The 18268-nt window shown below is 42.4% G+C and overlaps 1 protein-coding gene across 1 annotated transcript in view; it reads left to right on the top strand.

The window, feature by feature from the left end:
- The first annotated feature begins 10344 nt into the window (after window positions 1–10344).
- Window positions 10345–18268, top strand: part of Rapgef5 (Rap guanine nucleotide exchange factor 5) — a 235875-nt gene continuing 227951 nt past the window's right edge. The window contains exon 1 of the mRNA XM_042684977.1: window positions 10345–10616. Coding sequence (XP_042540911.1) covers window positions 10386–10616 — 231 coding nt within the window. The 5' untranslated portion in view covers window positions 10345–10385. The remainder of the gene's footprint in view (window positions 10617–18268) is intronic.

The raw sequence follows: 18268 nt of genomic DNA, 5'->3' as shown, positions 1-18268 counted from the left end.
TGTGTGTGTGTGTGTGTGTGTGTGTGTGTGTGTGTGTATGTTTGTATGTGTGGGTGCTGGTAGTGGGGCTAGACATCAAGGCCTGGTGTTGTGTCTTAGCCGCGCCCCCCCCCCCCCCCCAAGGCTGGTGTTCTACACTTGAGCCACAGCTCTACTTCAGGCTGATGGTTGACTAGAGATAAGAGTCTCATGGACTTTCCTACCTGGGCTGGCTTCAAGTGGCCATCCTCGGATCTCAGCCACCTGAATAGTTAGGATTACAGACATGAGCCACTGGCATTTGACTAAACACCATCTGTTTTGATTTGAATCATAAAATTACAGTTCCATGAAATGTTTACCACGAAGGGAATTATACTGTAAATAGTATGGAATTTACAAAATATTCAGGAGTGACATTGGTGCCTAGTAAGTTCTCAGCCATAGAGAAATCAAGGATAGCAAACATGTAGTGACCTATGGTCAATCCTCACCCCAAAGGGAATGGAGAACTGAGGCACTGAGGCCGCATCTCTTTCAATAATGAAAATTATGTAATAATTATCACATAAAATAATTATTTAATCATATAATTTCTCTCTCTCTCTCTCTCTTTTCTCTCTCTCTTTCCCTCTCTTGTCATGGGGCTTGAACTCTGGGCCTGGGCACTATCCCTCAGCAATTCAGCTCAAAGGTAGTGTTCTACCACTTGAGCCACAGCACCACTTCATTACTTCTGGTTTTCTGGTGATTTGTTGGAGATAAGAGTCTCACAGACTTTTCTGTCCAAGCTGGCTTTGAACCATGATCCTCAGATCTCAGCCTGCTGAGTAGCTAGGACTATAGGTGTGAGCCACCAGCGCCTGGCATAATCTCTCTTAATAATGATGATTTTGATAGTTCACTAAAAATAAGCAGTTTGCGACTAATAGCTTTTCTAGTTTTAAGTAAGTAGACATAACAGAGTACATGTAGATAGATTTAGTCAGCAACCATTTTAATAGTAGTCAGGAATTATTCCCTTTTTCAAGTGCTTTTCCTCTAGACCTGCCTACATTTAAATTTTATTTTATTTTTTGTGTCAGTCCTGGGGCTTGAACTTCAGGCCTACACACTGTTCCTGAGCTTTTTTTCCCCTCAAGGATGGCTGGGATCTTACCAGTTGAGCCTCAGCTCCACTTCTGGCTTTTTGGTGGTTAATTGGAAATAAGAGTCTCACAGCTTTTCCTGCCCTGGCTGACTTTGAACAGCAATCCTCAAATCTTAGCCTCCTGAGTAGCTTGGGTTACAGGCATGAGATAACAGCACTCAGAAAATTTATTAAGAAGGTTCTTCATTGCTGCTCTTATCAATATAACCTCGTTAGAGTAAATTTATTTATAAATAAAGCCCTGATATATGCCTTAGTGCCTCTCTTTATTAGGTTTGAAATAAAGCTTTAGAAAAGGAATATAAATTTAGGGAATTCACTAAGACAGATTCACCCAGTTTATGTACTTGTAAAAACATATACAAATTTCGTGAAACTATCCAGTAAATATATATATGCATACATCTGAATAGAAATCATTGGTGTTAAATATTCATTGTAGGTATTTTTGGGTTGTGCCACTTCTGACCATAGACAAAGTAAGAATGATTAGCAGCTGGCACTTAGGTATATTCTTGCCATTTACATAGGGTTTACACATGATTATTTAGCCTTTATGGCCATCCTGAATATAGGGTTTTATTGTCCTTATTTTACAGAGGAGGAAACAGACTAAAAGATATGAAATGCTGCACTGAGGAGAAAAAGCTAATAAATCATCAGTGTGAGACCAACCAATGTTTTTTGACTCCATGTCCAATATTTGTTCTACCCACAACTGGGTTTAAAGTTTAAAGGATGAGGAAGTTATCTTTGGATAGTTGACAGTAAAGAAGGCACTTCAGGAATAACCTGTCTGAAGAATTGAGGTCTGCCTACAGAGGCGAAAATGTGAGAAAGAGAAGTTGGTGAAAATGGCATCTATATTATAGTTTGTTCATCAGGTTAGGTGGCTTCCTCTGAGTTTACAGGAGATTAAGTAACAATTGTACCAACCGCATGGAGACAATATAGGCAACACCACCACCAGCTACAGTTTAAGAGTTGCAGTTTAAACAGATAGAAAAATCTTTACAATGTTGAGAAGAAACTTTTTCTCTGTGGTGACCTTTTTTGGTATAGAATGTCCCTCTTGGACATGTTCAAAATATCTGAAACAACTTCCTTGTCATTCCTTGGGTGCTATCTTCTTTTCCAAGCTAAAGATTTGCTTTACCTTTAAGAAATTTAAAGATGTGCTGCTCCCAAAGCTTTTTGGCCTAGATTTAGGTTTTATGAGATGCTTAGTAGTCTCTAAGACAGGTTTGCACATGGCTTATTCTTCAGTTACCTTGGACCAGTGTGAAAAGTCTTAACCTTGATAAATAAAAAGGTATCTAGAGCAGGGCCTCCCCTAATGGGTACTTGAAACTGTGAACAGTACCAGATCCCCCACACACTTCTGATAAACTTTAATTTATAAAGAGATTAATAACAATTATCCAATTATACAGTAAAACAATACTATATCAGATCAAATAAGGATCAATTACATGAACAGTGCTATAGAAAAAAAATGCTACTGTTAGTCACTTTTCACTGCTATGACAAAATACCTGAACAAATTAAATTAAAGGAGGAAAGATTTATTTTAGGTCAAAATTTCTGAGATTTCAGTTTGTAGTCACTTGGCCTGTGGCCAAGTAGAATATGACTGGAGTACGTGGAAGACAAGACCTGCTTACTTTATGGTGGCCAGGAAGTAGAGAGAGAAACAGGAAATAACTGGGGACAAGATATATCCTCTAAAAGCCTATTCCCCAGTGACCAGTTTCCTCCCATTAGGCCCCACCTCCTAATAGCATAGTCAGAACCAACCCTTCAATGGTTTAACCCATTGATGAAGTTAGTGCCCTTATGATCCAGTCACCTTTACATAGTATCGCCAGCTGGGCACCAAGCCTTTAGCACATGAGCCTTGTGAAGGGACTCTTCATATTCAGACACAACTGCTATGGAGTGTCTAATAGATTGGCAGTGCATTGTGAAAGAATATGCTGGACAAAGGATGATTCATACCCAGGTGAAATGGAGCACGGTCTTCCATAGTACTCAGCATAGTACACAATTTAAAACTTTTTAATTATTTCTAAAAATGTCCATTTAGTCTTTTCAGACTTTGAAAAGTAAAAACTGAGAATAAATGGGAGAACTACTGTATCCTTCAAAGACTCCAATCATTTGGTAGGCATGACCTTTGACATTCTGTGTCTTTTCCCACTTCTCAGCTTAGTCCAGTCTTTTTCCAAGACATCATTTCATCTGTCCTTTTCCTTTCACTCCTGGAAGAAAGACAGTGCTTTCCGTGAAGTGCTTTAATGTTAACAGAATTATGAATTTTACTTCATTTAATTAGAATACACTAATACAAACTGCATAGGGAAAGCACAGGCCAGAACAGCTGGAAACTGGTAGCTCATGCCTGTAATCCTAGCTACTCAGGAGGCTGAGATCTGAGGATCACGGTTCAAAGCCAGCCCAGGCAGGAAAGTCCATGAGACTCATCGCCAATAAACCACTAGAAAACCCGAAGTGGTGCTGTGGCTCAAGCGGTAGAGCGCTGGCCTTGAGCTGAAGAGCTCATGACAGCGCCCAAGCCCAGAGGTCAAGCCCCACAACCAAACCCCTCCCCCCCAAAAAAAAAGCAAAAAGAAAAGAAAAGAAAGTACAGTGCAGGAATCTGAGTGCCAGTGTTTCATGCCTGTAATCCTAGCTATTCAGTAGTCTGAGATCTAAGGATCCTAGTTCGAAGCCAGAACTGGCAGAAAAGTGTGTGAGACTTTTAATCTCTAATTAGCCAGCAAAAAGCCAGAAGAAAGGTGTAGCTCAAGTGGTAGAGTACCAGCTTTGAGTGAAAAAGCTAAAGGATAGTACCCAGGCTGAGCTTAAGCCCCAAGACCACCCTCTATTAACTTGACCTTCTGGACTATGCTTTTAATACTTCATGCTTAGGATCCTGTAACCACCTTTGCTGCTGCCCAGCATGCAGCATCTCCCATTTCTATGGCACTTTAAGTACTGACGCTAAAATCATCTTCCTTCCCTGCTGATCTGAGCATGCCACCATCTGGAGTCCATTTATAGCTTCTCATCACCCTTGGGAGTGCAGTGCTTCACAACCTTAGAGGTTCTGTGACTGTCAAGACCCCTGTCTTGCTTTCCTTAATTTAGGGTAGCAGAGTTTCCATAGTTATGGTTTTATTCATTCATTTGTTCACATAGCCACCATTTATTTGTGTGTGCATTTTATTTACTTAGCATCTACTAAGATGCTAGATACTTTATTAGATGATAGAAATGCAAAAAGGTGTCATTTTTGCCTTCAAGTTGCTTATAACCTCAAGTAGATCAAATAAGCCTATCTGGCTTAATCCATATACAGCACAGATTGAGATAAGAGAGGTGCTAAAAGTATAATCATTGTTGTAAGTCAATGCTTGGGTTTATCAGAGGAAGGATCAGACCAAAAGAGAAGAGCTTCTAGGTATTGTCTGGGTATTAGTAGATTTACATTAGCACAAAAGACAGGGTAGGACAAGATTGGTTTGGTTTTTGGCTTTCTTACTGTCAGTTGGTTAATTCCTTCATTGCCATCTTTCTGGGTATTTGACCACACTTTTTTTTTCCCCCCTCAAAAGATGTCCTAAATATCCAAGTGCTTGGTGATTTTAAATACTTACAAAAGAAGTTTCCAGGGTGACAGTAGTAAGAAGCATAAAAAAGGCATGAACAGATTTTGTTTCAAGATTATAAGTGCAATGAATAGAAGATGAACTTATAAGGAAAAACATCCATCCTGGCACCCATCTTCATCAGCCACTGTCTCTGGCTGAGCCGCCGATGCAAACAGCACAAGGCAAGTTTATCATCCTCAAGGGGAATATTTGCATGATGCCTAGTGTGCAATGTACTTACTACAAAAATAATAGCCCAGCATCACATAGGTTTGTCATGAGCAGTGTGATAGCAGATAGTTCTATTTATGATTCTGAAAAAGCAAAATAAAGTGAGTAAGCCTTGACATTTTTAGATTTGAAACATGTTTCATTATTTTGCCACATTTCACTCAATTGCATATTCATTCCATAAGAAAACATAAAAATAGCATTAGTATCAAGTACGCAAATGGTTCTATCTGGCATTTTTGGTAGACGCAGTATGGGAAGACTTGGGTTTCTTTTGCAACCTACCTGCCCAACCCTAAACCTCAAGAAGCTCAGGCTCATATTTTGTACATGTGGTCATTACTTACTGCAGTGGTGGCGGAGTTGAATAGGAAATGACATTATATAAGAGGTTTATTTTATTTTATTTTTGAGAACTGACAAAGCAATACAAGACATCTTCAGAGGGACAATTCAAAATGGGAGGAGGAAAGGGTGGACTAGAAAGTAGACATATCGAAGTCTTAAAACTGTGGCACTGGGTGAGTCATGTTTTGGAGATGCATTATGGACCATCAGGGAGGCAGGCAGTGGTAGAACACAACGAAAAGCCCAGGAAATCCATGATGTCCTTAGTATTCCTGGTAATTATCTGGAACCACATAATTCAATAGGGAAACGCTATGAATGGCTCTGTCCCCAATTCCATACAGTCATCTGTAGCATCTTCTCCAAGGGCTAAAGCTTAGCAAGGTGCAGACAGCTTCTGCTCCTCCTCTATCTCCTGGCCGAGGGCCACTCTACCTTCATGCTTTTGAACTCTGTTTTTGTTTTTTGTGGTTGGTTGTGGGGCTTGAACTCTGGCTAGCGCTCTACCACTTGAGCCACAGTGCCACTATGCTTTTGAACACTGGCACATCTGTCTCCAATCCTTTCTCAGGAGCTACAGCTTACCATCTCCTCTTGTTGGCTGGGTTTTCACTTGGGTGTCCTGTAGTTTAGTCAGTGTGATTGCTGCATAAAACAAAAGCCTACAAAACCCAGCTTGTTCTACCTCCTGGGCTCTACTAGATCTAGAGCCACTGAAAAAATATTTTTGAATAGGTCTTATATTCACATTTCAGAATGCATATATATATATATATATGTGTGTTTAACTTTCTTTAGTGTCTTCCTGAATGTACAAAAATGAACTTTCTAACTTATTTATTCTCAAGGGAGTATGTTCTTCACTCTTTTCTGAACTATGTATTCTGAGCCTCTATTGTTATATAACAAATCCTTTTAAGCTTAGGTCTTTTACCAATCTGTTATTCTTCCTGTAGTTTGGTGGGTTGATGGGACTTAGCTGGATAGGTCTTCCTTGTGCTTCTCAAATATGGCTATAGTCAAATTTTTGGCTGGTACAGAAGTTAATCTGAAGGTTTTTCTAGACTCAGTGTCCCAAATGGCTTATGAATGGCCACAATTAATGGTGTTTAATGGGAGCTCAGCTGTCAGAGCATTTCCATGCAAACTTTCCATGTAGACTGGGCTTCTCACAAGCAGGGAGCTTGGATTCTGAATGGGCACATCACAAGAAGAACAAGCATTCCAAGATAGCAGGAAGTAGAGGCTGCCAGGCCAATTAAGGGCTATTTACAGAACTGGTGAAGTCATTTGTGTGTATTCCATGGGCCAAAAAATCCACAAGGCTTGCTCAAACTCAAAAGGATACAGAAAAAAACCTCAGGGAGGGGGAGTGGCAAGATCACATTGCACGACTTGGGAGACAGGGGATGCCATAGTGCTCATCTTTGGAAAATATAGTCTTCAACACCCTGGCAAGTAAGTAATGTTTTACTCTTTCTACCCTTGGTTTGTGCTGCCTGCCATCTAACCCTGTTTCTTTTTCCATTGCTACAACTAATTCAGGCCCTAATCACTTTATATCTAGTTTATTGTCAGAGCTTTTTCTGTTCTCCAATTTCCTCCCACTGCCAATGGCCAATTAAAGTCATGTTTTCTCAGGGCCTGACATTGCAGGACATGCCTGTAGTCCTAGTATTTGGGAGGCTGAGACAGGACGATCATGAGTTCTATGCCAGCCTGGGCTATATAACAATTTCCAGGCCAGCTTGGGCTACAAAGGAAGACCCTGTCACAAACCAAGCAAAGCAAAATTGTGTTTTCTCAGCATACCAATGGGTGACATGGTTCTCCTAAATTCTGTTATCCTAGCCTTTAGGGGAAGTCACAAATTACTGGTCAGTGGTTTTCTTTGACTTTTGTGGGGTTTGTTCAAATAGTATTTACATTTTCAAGCTTCTAATATTGAAAAATTAGGAGATTTTGTGTAAAAAAAAAAAAGATCTTATGTAAAAATCCAGGTTAGTCTCCATTTGAAAAACTATACAGACATATTCAATTATTTTACTAATGTGCTCTACATGCTAAACATACTAAACAGAGGAGGTGTCCCGCTTTCAGGGCATATACTTCTTTTGGTAGGGAGGCAGAAAATAGGCAAAATGAATGAGTAAAATGTATAGAGTGTTGGATGCAAGCTGTGTGGAGGGCTGGGGGAGGAAAAAGCAAAGGAGTTGGTGGGAAGGGCTGCAATCTAAAATCTTGTGAACATGGAAATGCCCACTGAAATGGTGAGATTTGATGTAAGAAATGAAATGAGTTGAATAAGAGAGATGTGGGTTTCTAGAATGGTGCAGTGCCATATTGGGTAGCCACTAGACATATGCTAGCAATCTAAATTTATATAATTAAAATGAAACAAAGTTACACATTTAGTTCTTCAGTCACACTTGCCACATTTCAAATGCTCAGTAGTCACACGTGGCAAATGGCTGCAAAACAGATGTAGAGCATTTCCATCAGAGTAGAAAGCATGGCTGATTGGCTGTGCACAAGGGTGGTGGTGCCAGGAAGAGGGTACAGCCAGTACAACTTGGGTGGGACACTGTGCTATCTTCAGTAGTCACTTGGCTCTTTTGGTTACACTTTCTAGTTTTCTGCCTATTTTTATACATTGAACACATAGCCTTTGTCACTCATCACCTTAACCTAAGTCAGCTTTCCAAGACAGAATCTATGTGAATAAAGTTCAGGTTCCTTGGCCTTGAGTTGGAGAGCCCTGTGAAAATGTGTGAAAACCAATAGCCTAAATTAGGAGACATAATACATATGTTCCATTGGAGAGTGGAATGGGTTCATGGGATAACACAAAGGGCCTTTTTGTCCTTATATAAGTATGACTATTTACCAGGATTGTCCTGGAGGGTCTCTGGTGAACCAGGTGCCAATCCCCTAGTTGGTGTATTATGGGGAGTTTGAAGTAGATGAAGAGGGTTGGGTGGGATGGTGGCATTTCTAAGCTTAAGGCAATGATTACCCATTGGAGTTAGATTATTTTTTAACACTACAAAAGCTTATAGCATGTAGAAGTGGAATTTCAGCCTTGGAAAATATATATGATAGGTATTTAGAAACAGTTACAGACTATATACACTATAGAGTCCTTCTCAGTAAATGTATATAGCTTAATGACAGAATTTAATTTTGTACAGTGTATCATCGACATCTATTCTGGTATTTTCTTCTACTTTTTCATTATGATACTCCTCTCTTCACCAGAATGACAAATCCTTAATGTCCAGCAGGTTCTGTGTGATACTATTATGGGATTTTTTTTTAGATTTCATTTTCCTTTTTTGGTTCTGAATCTCTTTTGTGCCTAACTTGAACACACAGTTCAAACTTTCTTCCCCTTAATTTTTTTTTTTTTTTTTGCCAGTCCTGGTGCTTGAACTCAGGGCCTGGGCATTGTCCCTCCCTTTTTTTTGCTCAAGGTTAGCATTCTACCATTTGAGCCACAGCACCACTTCTGGCTTTTTCTGTGTATGTGGTACTGAGGAATCAAACCCAGGGCTTCATGCATGCTAGGCAAGCACTCTACCACTAAGCCACATTACCAGCCCCCCTTTATTTGCTTTTATGTCTGCTCATCCCAGGCCAAAAGCCTTCTTCCTCCTGAGGCCAGAAGTACTTAGTATCCACATTCACTTGGTGATTAGCAAGACTATAGGAAAGAATTTGTTTTTTCCATATGTTTATCTACATACAGCCAGCCATAAGTTTTATCCTTGAGGGCAGAGATAACAGATCACTCTTCCTTTTCCTTACCTGGCCTCATTTCCAAATATATTTGCCAAGCAGCTACTAGTGTGAGGGGCTGGGGCACAGTAGGAAATCAACTCAAGGCCCTGGCTTCTTACAAATCTGCTCACAAGAAAGAAAGAAAGAAAGAAAGAAAGAAAGAAAGAAAGAAAGAAAGAAAGAAAGAAAGAAAGAAAGAAAGAGAGAGAGAGAGAGAGAAGGAAAGAAAGAAAGGAAGGAAGGAAGGAAGGAAGGAAGGAAAAGGAGTATTTAAAGCTCTTCAAGTCATAGGCACAAATGATGAGTAAAAGCCATAGTTAAGGCTGGTGGAGCTGAGATATGAAGATTCCCTGTCCCTTGCAAAGTTTAAGGCCCTCTTGGGATAGTTTCACTCTCCGTGCTCCCCAATTTCTGCCTCGTGGACCGGTGTAGGCCGTGATTCACACCACAGTAAGCCTTACGGTTTACCACGCACATTCATCACACACACACACACACACACACACACACACACACAGAGCAGGCTTTCAGAGAAGGTCGGGTTCCAACATGTTAACAGAGATTCACCTTCTGGTCACTAGACTCGTGCCTACTTTGCTACAAACACCTATCAGAAGCAATAAGCTCTCCTCTGCTCACCCAGCGTGGAGCGACTCTGTCCCACGGCGCCTGCTTTTTCCCTACAGGCTGAGCTCATTTTAAGTTCTGGGGGGATTAAAGATTAGGATATGGCGAGGCTGTGCAGTCTGCGGTGGGGGAGGAGGACTGTGCTCACTTGGTGGAGCCCAGGTCGAGCCTGGCTGCCCGCAAAGTGGAAGTAAAAGGTGACTTTTCAGCCTAAGGGGGTGGGGGGCAGGTAGAGGCCTGGGGAGTGGGCTTGGTGGAAGGTTCTGGGAGTGCCTCACCTGTGAGCAGCTGGTGCCCACGGTGCCCCCCGCCGGCGCCGCTCGCGCTGGGATCCCCCGGCGGGAGAGGTGAGCGGCCCGAGGGGCGGGACGGGGCGGGGCGGGGCGGGGCGGGCGCACCTGGGCGGGCAGGGGGAGGCGCGCGGGGCTGAGCCTCGCGGGGGCCGCGGCGCGCGCCAATGGGCAGCGGCTGGCAGCGCGCCCCGCGCCCGAGCCGCAGTCGCGCCCTCGCTTGCTCGCTCGCTCGCTCGCTCCCTGCCTGGCGAAGCAAGGCGCGGACGCCGCGCGGAGGCGAGCGCGGAGGAGAGGAGCCGCCGGCGCCACAGCCGCCGTCAGGGCATGAGGATGGCCGTAGGCTCCGTCAAGATGCAGCCGCCGTGCGAGAGCCCGGCCCTGGCCGCGGCGGCGGCCGCGGTGGCGGCGGACGGCGCCCTGCGCCGCAGCCCCAGCGCCCGCGAGCCCGAGCGCGAGCCGCCCGCGGCGTCGCTGCGGCCGCGCCTGAAGGACCTGCCGGCGCTGCTGCGGAGCGGGCTCACGCTGCGGAGGAAGCGGAGCGCCGCCGGGGGCCGGGTGAGTGGCCCGGCCCGGCCCGAGCGGGGGGGGGGGGGGTGCGGTGCACACGTGGGGCCCGCGCCCCCCTCCTGGGCCGCTCTGGGTGGTTGGGTGCTGAAAGTTGGGGAGGTAGCAGGAGGGGAGCCCCTGTGCGGGACTCTGTGGGAGTGGGGCTCGGGATGGCGAGGCGGGAAGGCTGCCCCGCGGGGTGAGTGACGGTCCCCCCTCCCCCGATGCACCTGACTGACTCCGGGGGGGGTCCCAACTCAGACTGTGGGAGCTGGGCTTCGCCCCACCAGCGCTGTTTGCATTTTTCTCGGCGAGGAAGCTGCAGGTGTCCCGTGCCCAGCCCCGCAGCCGGCCCCGGGCCCACGAGTGGGAGTCCAGTTTGCAGACACACGCGACGTGTGTGCTTGGAGTGCCGTTCCCTTGGAGGCTCTAGGCATGAGCTGGCTCTGGCAGCAGACACTGCTCAGGGGAAGCCTAGGAATGGGAAATTCCTAGGTGAGCTTCTCGTTCCTGGCTGAGGCGCCTGCAGCACCTAGTGCGCAGGGACCCCGCCCCCCCCCCCTTTGAGCTGGAAGGTTGCACTCCCCCAGGAATCTCAAGTCAAATATTGACTTCCTGATGGTGTGTGTGCAGATATGATTTCCTGATGGAGTGCCCCTCATTGCGTTCTCAGTGCATCCACTGGCCCGAACAGGTCAGACATGTTTTGTAGGTTAAGGGAAGCGGGCCTGCTCAATGTCCTCCAGGATCTGTAACCTCTCATTTGGCCCGACCAGGGTGTCAGGACACCCAGTGAATGTTTCTGCCCCACCAGGGTTTGGAGACAACTTTTCTGGGTCCTACTCAATGTTTTAACAATTTCTATAGCAATAACTAGTGTTTTCTGAGGAGGTGCAACAATGTAGATAGGTTGTGGCTGTAATTTAACACTTGAAGTCTTAGTTGTCCACTTTGAAGTCTTAGTTGTCCACTTTGAAAGAAGACCCTAGTGGATGACTTAGTTCTTGAGCATCAATTTGCGGAGAGAGAATTGAGAGTTACTTGTTTTGGTGTGGCTGCCTTTGGTGAGGAAGAATTTGAATGTATGTGTGTAAGGTCTTCAGCTTCTTCTAGGCTACCTTCTGCTTTCCTAGGCATTTTCTTCTGGTCTAGGTCTGCCAGTGTTCCATCCCAAAAGGATGTCATGTGAAGATTAGCTGGGTGCAACTGGATGTCCTTAAAGTCAGCGACCAGAAGAATTTTGGAACTTCCTACAGGTGACCTTAACATGTGGTGTATAGAATTGCCTGCAAAGAAAGCTAGCAAATGTGCCCTCAAAACGTGATGGCTAAATAAACATAAGACTGAGAGTTGTAGACTGCAAGAATCTAGGGGAAAGTAGGTCAAATTGTGTTCCTATTATCCTTGACAGTTACTTTCTCATGGCACAGAATACTGAAGACATGAGGGCAGCCAGGCAATCTGCGACAAGAATTGCTGAGGGTTTCCATATAAATAGATCTGCAGTGTTCATCTATATTGGAGCCTTGTGTTTCTTGCTGCCTGGGATGGTTTGTGCCTTGCTAATTTTCTTTATTACTCTGAGTGTGGTTCTGTCAAATATAAAACTTCTTTGATTCTAATACTGTATTAGTGCTTTGAGGATCTAAAGTGAATGGCCTTTTTTTTATATTGGGCCATATTTTATAGTTAGATTGATTGTAAAATTTCCCAATGTTGGAAACTCAGGATTTTCAACAATTCCTCTTCCTTCTCTTTTGGAATACTGTGGCGTATTTGGAACCTTCACCATCAAAAGGATAGAAAGGAATTTGAAACAGAGAAAAGTGAAATGTATACCTGTATTAGTCAGCTTCCATAACAAAGTACCATATACTAGGGTGGCCTAGATAATAGCAATCACAGTTTTGGGGGCTTAAAGTCTAAGTTCAATGTTTCAGGTGATTCATTTTCTGAGAGGCCTCTCTTCCTGGCTTGCAGGTGACCACTTTCTTGTTAGATACTTCAAGTGATCTCTTTACTCTTCTTATTAGACCGCTCATCCTGTGATGGAGGCCTCACCCTCATGGCCTAATATAATCCTCAGTATCTCCGAAGTCCTCATCGCTACCATCACAATGAAGGCTTGGACTTCATCATAAGAATTTTGTGGAGCACATTAGCTTTTTGTCTATACCAGAATGGGCTTGCTCAAAACAGGCAAAATACGTTCCGGACTGGTTGGTGGCAAACCCCTGGGATTGGCTTGGTACCATGCCTGGTCAGAGAAGTGATGCTGGTGCGGAGCAGTCACGCTTCTATCCTCTTCCGCACCTTCAGGTTTGTGTCCATTGGCTGGAGATGCTCCAGACTGGGGCTGGATGATCACAGGCCAGTTAACAAAACCTATTTCCACTGGTAAAGTAGCAGCTTTGTGCATTACACAAATGGAAAGTGTTCAGCTCTTTTGTTGACAAAGATGTGGTTGAGGAATATGTGTGGCTCTATTCTAATAGGTGTGGTTCTAATTCACTGTGTGTGCCATCTTGGGCTTCTGCTAATCTAGACAGTCTAGTATCAACTTAGTTCTTTGTAGCTTGTCTTGTTCAACCCAGGTGTATTGCAGGCTCTCTCTTACTGGGACAAATTAAACTGTCATTGGGTTAATACAGCAGAGTTTCTTGGTTTCTTGGTTCAGTCATTTCTAATTGCATTGAATTCACCATGCATACTGATTAAGACCCTGTACCTCTTTTAGACAAGTGGGGAGACAATTAAGTTTTACTTTCTAGGAAGATCCTAGCCACCTCTTAAAAATCAGTGGCAAGGCAAGGCACAGCTTGAATTCTCATCCAATCCTTTAATCATTAAAAATTATATAATGGAGATGATAAGAGAATGGAATAATAAGCCCCCAAGTTTCAATGGTTATTAACATTTTGGCCAGCTCTTTTTATTTTCATTTCTTTCCCCCTTCCCCTTCTCCCTCTCCTCCTCCTCTTCCTTCTCCCCCATCTCCTCCCCCTTCTATTTCTACTTGTAGGGGTTGATGTCTTTTAAAGCAAAATCTTAAACACCATATTTTCTCAATTATATTTGTTTTCATATGATAGGAACATTAAAAAACCCTTTTGGCCCCTTTCACACCTAAGGATATTAACAATTCCTTAATATAATTACCAAATTCAAGTTTTCTCAAAGATATCTTGCTACTTAATGATTGTTAGACTCGGAAACATTTGGTTGTTAGGTTTCTACATTTATTTACAACTTATTTTATTTTATCATAGTTTTCACTTTGTTTTTTCATGCTGTTGATTTGCAGGAGAGAGTGGACCATTTGTCCAGGACCATGCCCCACTTTCTGAACTGATTCTTTGCTTGTGGTATCATTTAACTTATTCTATTTACTGCATTCCCTATCATCTGGCAAGTAGATAGGAGGCTGGAGTAGATTTAGGCTCACAAGCAAGTATCATTTGTACATGGTGCTGTGTCAAATCTAGTACATTACATCCTGAGACTCATAATGTCTAGATAGCTCTTATTTAGAGCAGTTAAGATAGATTAGTGGGTTCCGGCAATATAATCTTACCTTTCTACCTTTCATCTAATAATGTTAGCTTCCTAAATTGTTGTAGCATATTCACCTTATAAGGGGATGCAAGAATAGTGACAATCAAAATCCACCATTCCTCTTGTATTTTCTAATTGGAATATTGTTTGTAAGGAACCTGGGCTTATGAATTGTTTGAACCTCCTGAAATTCAGATTATTTAAGAAAAACAAGAAATGCCTGATTTTTCCCCCTTTATCACTTTCCACAGTATTTATTTGATGCTCTTAATAACCTCCAGTGATAAACCTGAGAGTTTTGATTTTTTTAAGTATCATTAAGAGTATATGTATCCTGGCAGGGTGGGATGATAATATGCTTGTAATCCCAGCTGGAGGAATTGTGAGTTTTAGAGCAGTTTAGACTACATAGCAAGACCTTTCTCAGAGAAAATATCAAACAAAAAGCAGAATTTATGGATCTTCATACATTTCTTTCAGTCCATTTTGTAGTCAGTACTCTTTTGTCCTTGTTTGGTAAACATTTTATACAGCCTCAGTTAAGGAGAAAGCTTTCTCACAACCCAGTAGAGGATATTCTAAGGTTATCTTGTCTCTACTCCAGACCTGAAGTCAGCCATTGATTACTGAGCAATGGTTCATTTTCCCTAACTGCTTCACTTGGCTGCATTATTTTTGTCTTGGTTTTATGCCTCCCACTTTCATTAAAAAAAAAATCCTTCTCATTGGGCTATTTCTAAGACTGCATTTTCCCTATAATAAAACAGCTGTAGATGGCCATCTCTTCTGTCTATATATACTGTCCAAATGCTAGGACTGACTTATTTTGGTCTTTGCTACTGGGATGTTCTTTGCAGTGCTTTGCCACTATCTTCGTTGTCTTAAAATCTGGTTCATGTGCAACAGCTAGATGATTCACCCGTTGTGCCAAATTAACTGCTTGCTACAATGCACTGGAGAGTTTCAGCCTTCTGATTAGATGTTGGCTGGGTGGCTGTTTTCCATATGTGACTGCTTCTCTCTATTTTCCACTACTAGGTAGTGGCCCTGTGGCAGGTGCTCTTCAAGTTGGAGAAAGTGGGAAGAAAATTTGGTGGCCCTCCTAATGAGGCTCTGTTCTCATGTCGCTTATCTCCCTTAGGATTTTCTCTGAAAGAGGAACAGAGTGACCCTTTCTCTCTGACCAAGCTGGAACACGGTGGGTATGACTCAGTATCCTCCTCTGCCAGAAACTTTGCCCACTGAGAAATACTCGCTGTTCCAACTTTTGCCAACGTGCCCAATTTATACTCATTTTAAAATACATCCTTTACAGGCAAGACATTAGGGTTTGTTCTTTGCATTTAAATTGAAGTGTCCTAACAGTAAATAATGTGCCATTGCATGTGCAGATGTAAACGTTGTTTAACTCCTTTGAGACCAGAGTTCAGTGTGGTTATGTGCATTCTACACATGTTGAAACTGAAACACAGATGTAACCTGTCCTAGATGACAGAGTGAGTGGGTAGAAGAAGGGAGGGTTTGAATCCCAGTAGTCTGGTTCCACCCAGCCCAATCCATGTTCTGAATCTACTGTCCAAGTTTCCTCGTGGGCTGGGAGAGCAAAGGTTCTGTTTACTCTGAACTACCATAGCCTGATACTGCCTGCAGATATTGCCTTACCACTCAGGGAGGTCAATAAATGCTGTTGATAATGCAAGACTTCTCTTTCATTTTAGCACACAGAGGCTATGGTTCACCTATTGGGAGTGCTCCAAGGAGAATGGGGAGAAGCATTGCAGATGTAGGTGAATGTAGGTGAAACTCACATGTACCAAAATTAAAAAGAACAGTCAGTGTGTCTTAAGTAGGCTCACCTTGTTCAAGTTCAATCTGAAGCCTGATACACTGCCCAGCTTATTTCTTCCTTATCTTCTTTTAGTGGCCTGGAGAAGATAAAAGCTATTAAAGGAGGCACACATCTTCTAGGCACAGTGAGTCAGATGAGATATAAGGGACATGTGATGAACTTTTTTTTTAATAGCATTTTTTTTAAAATTGTGAAAATACTGTACAGAGGGGTTACAATTACATGGGCAAGATAATGAGCTTTGTTTCCCCTCCCCATCCCTTCCCATTCTCCCCCTGCCCCCCCCCCACTCTATCCCCTCCCCCTCCCTGCAACAAAGTTGTAAAGTTCGTTTTCGACATAACGACTTGTACATCTCATTGTTGCAATGGGTCCACCTGCATCCTTATTTAAACAATTTGTTTTTCCCCTTCCCCTCAACAAATTATACTGACATCAAATACAGTGAAATGATTAACTTTTTTTTGGAAACATTGCTTGCTCACAAACCATCACCCAACTCGAACCTGAGTATTATAAAACTGTATTAACTGTGGCTACAGAAAAAACTCATCCTTCAGTATTCTAGAAAGTCTGGTTCAAGGACTTCTCCCAGTCTTCCAAATCAGCTTCTCAAATAAAATGGCATAGTATTTGCATGTAACTGACACATAAACCCATATGCTTTATATCATCTTTACATTACTTATGTCTAATATGATATATATTAGATATGTGTGTATATATATAATTGTTTGTCTTCATATTGCTTAGGGACAAAGACAAAACAGTCTGAATGACTTCTCTGCCTTGCCCCCTCTTAATATTCTTGATCTATAGCTGGTTGAATTTGTGAATGCAGAACCTATGGATATAGAGAGCCAACTATGAAACTCTATAGCTATTACCTCCAGAAGTTATTATTGGGAAGAAGGAAAGCAAATGGTAGATTCATTTATTTTGTTTTAATTTCATTGCATTTTAATGAAGAAGTGTAGTATAAAATTAATAGTTTGTTTACTTTCTTTTCTTGTGGCTCGTACTGGAGTTTGACCTCCAGGGTCTTGAGCTTGCTTGGCTTACTTTCTTGGCTTATTTGCTCTCTGGCACTCTATCATTTGAGCCACAAAAAGCCAGGCTTTTTGCTGGTTATTTTAGAGATGGAGTCTCAGGACTCTTAGCTGCTCAGGCTGGCTTTGAATCTTGATCCTCCAGATCTCACCCTCCTGAGTAGCTAGGATTACAGGTATGAGCCACTGGTGTATGATTCATTTGCTTTCTTTATTTCCTCCTCCTCTCACAGCAGGTATTAGGTATATGATTAGATAAGAAGAAAAGAGCCTGACCAAGGCCTAAGGCTTCAGAGGCTGGCCTTGATATACAGTGCCTCCACTACATTTTCTTGCAGGAGTATATATATTCTGAGCTCTCAACTTTAATTTCTGCTTTTGTAATAAGGCACACTCCAGGCCAGGTTTTACAAGAATATAGATAATGTAGGTAAGTGTTAGGAACTTTGGAACAAAAATTTTCCTTCCCTGGCCAGATGCCTAGTCTAGGCAAATGGACTCTCATAAACATATTTATGGAAATTTAGGCACAAAAATTTACTTATGCATGCAGTATCAAATCTATTTTTTAAAAAAGTAATATTTTAACATATGTGAATATTTTAGGTGGTGTCTGAGTCTTGGTACCATAACAAAATAGGTTGAGTTCTCTTAACTTGGCAGTAATTGGTAACTAGCATAGCTAAAAATAGATGGACAGGTAGGCACCAACTCCCTGGTGATGATTGAGTGCTTGTGATTTTTTTTTTTGACTCAACATTATATAACACCCATGTTTGGAATACTGACTATTCCAGAGATGATACGTGATCTAGAAGTCATTTTTGAGGAGTTATTATATTTTAGGCAAAGGTAAGATAATCAAACTAAAGTCATTTTTGAGAAGTTATTATATTTTGGGTGAAGTCTAGATACTCAAACTAAATGACTTAATTATTTTTAATTTAAATTTTTGACCAGTTATTTTTATGATACATCATCTTAAAAGAGCATAGAAAGGGCAAGGTTCACAAATGCTGAGTGGCGGGATATTATCAAATTGAAACCTCAATAGTTCCATACAGGAGGCAATGACTATCCAGAACTTCCTATAGCAACCAACCTTGGAAATAGCAGTAGTATAATGGACTCCAAGACTGCCTAAGGACTGGAACTTTTTTTTTCCTCCAGTGCCATGTTCTGTAAGACTTCAACATCCTCATAACACA

The sequence above is a fragment of the Dipodomys spectabilis genome, unplaced genomic scaffold (genome assembly GCF_019054845.1).
Source record: "Dipodomys spectabilis isolate Male_0828 unplaced genomic scaffold, ASM1905484v1 ptg000092l, whole genome shotgun sequence".
Taxonomy (NCBI): Eukaryota; Metazoa; Chordata; class Mammalia; order Rodentia; family Heteromyidae; genus Dipodomys; species Dipodomys spectabilis.
Note: the sequence above shows the minus strand (reverse complement) of the source record. Positions and strands in the feature narration are given on the sequence as shown.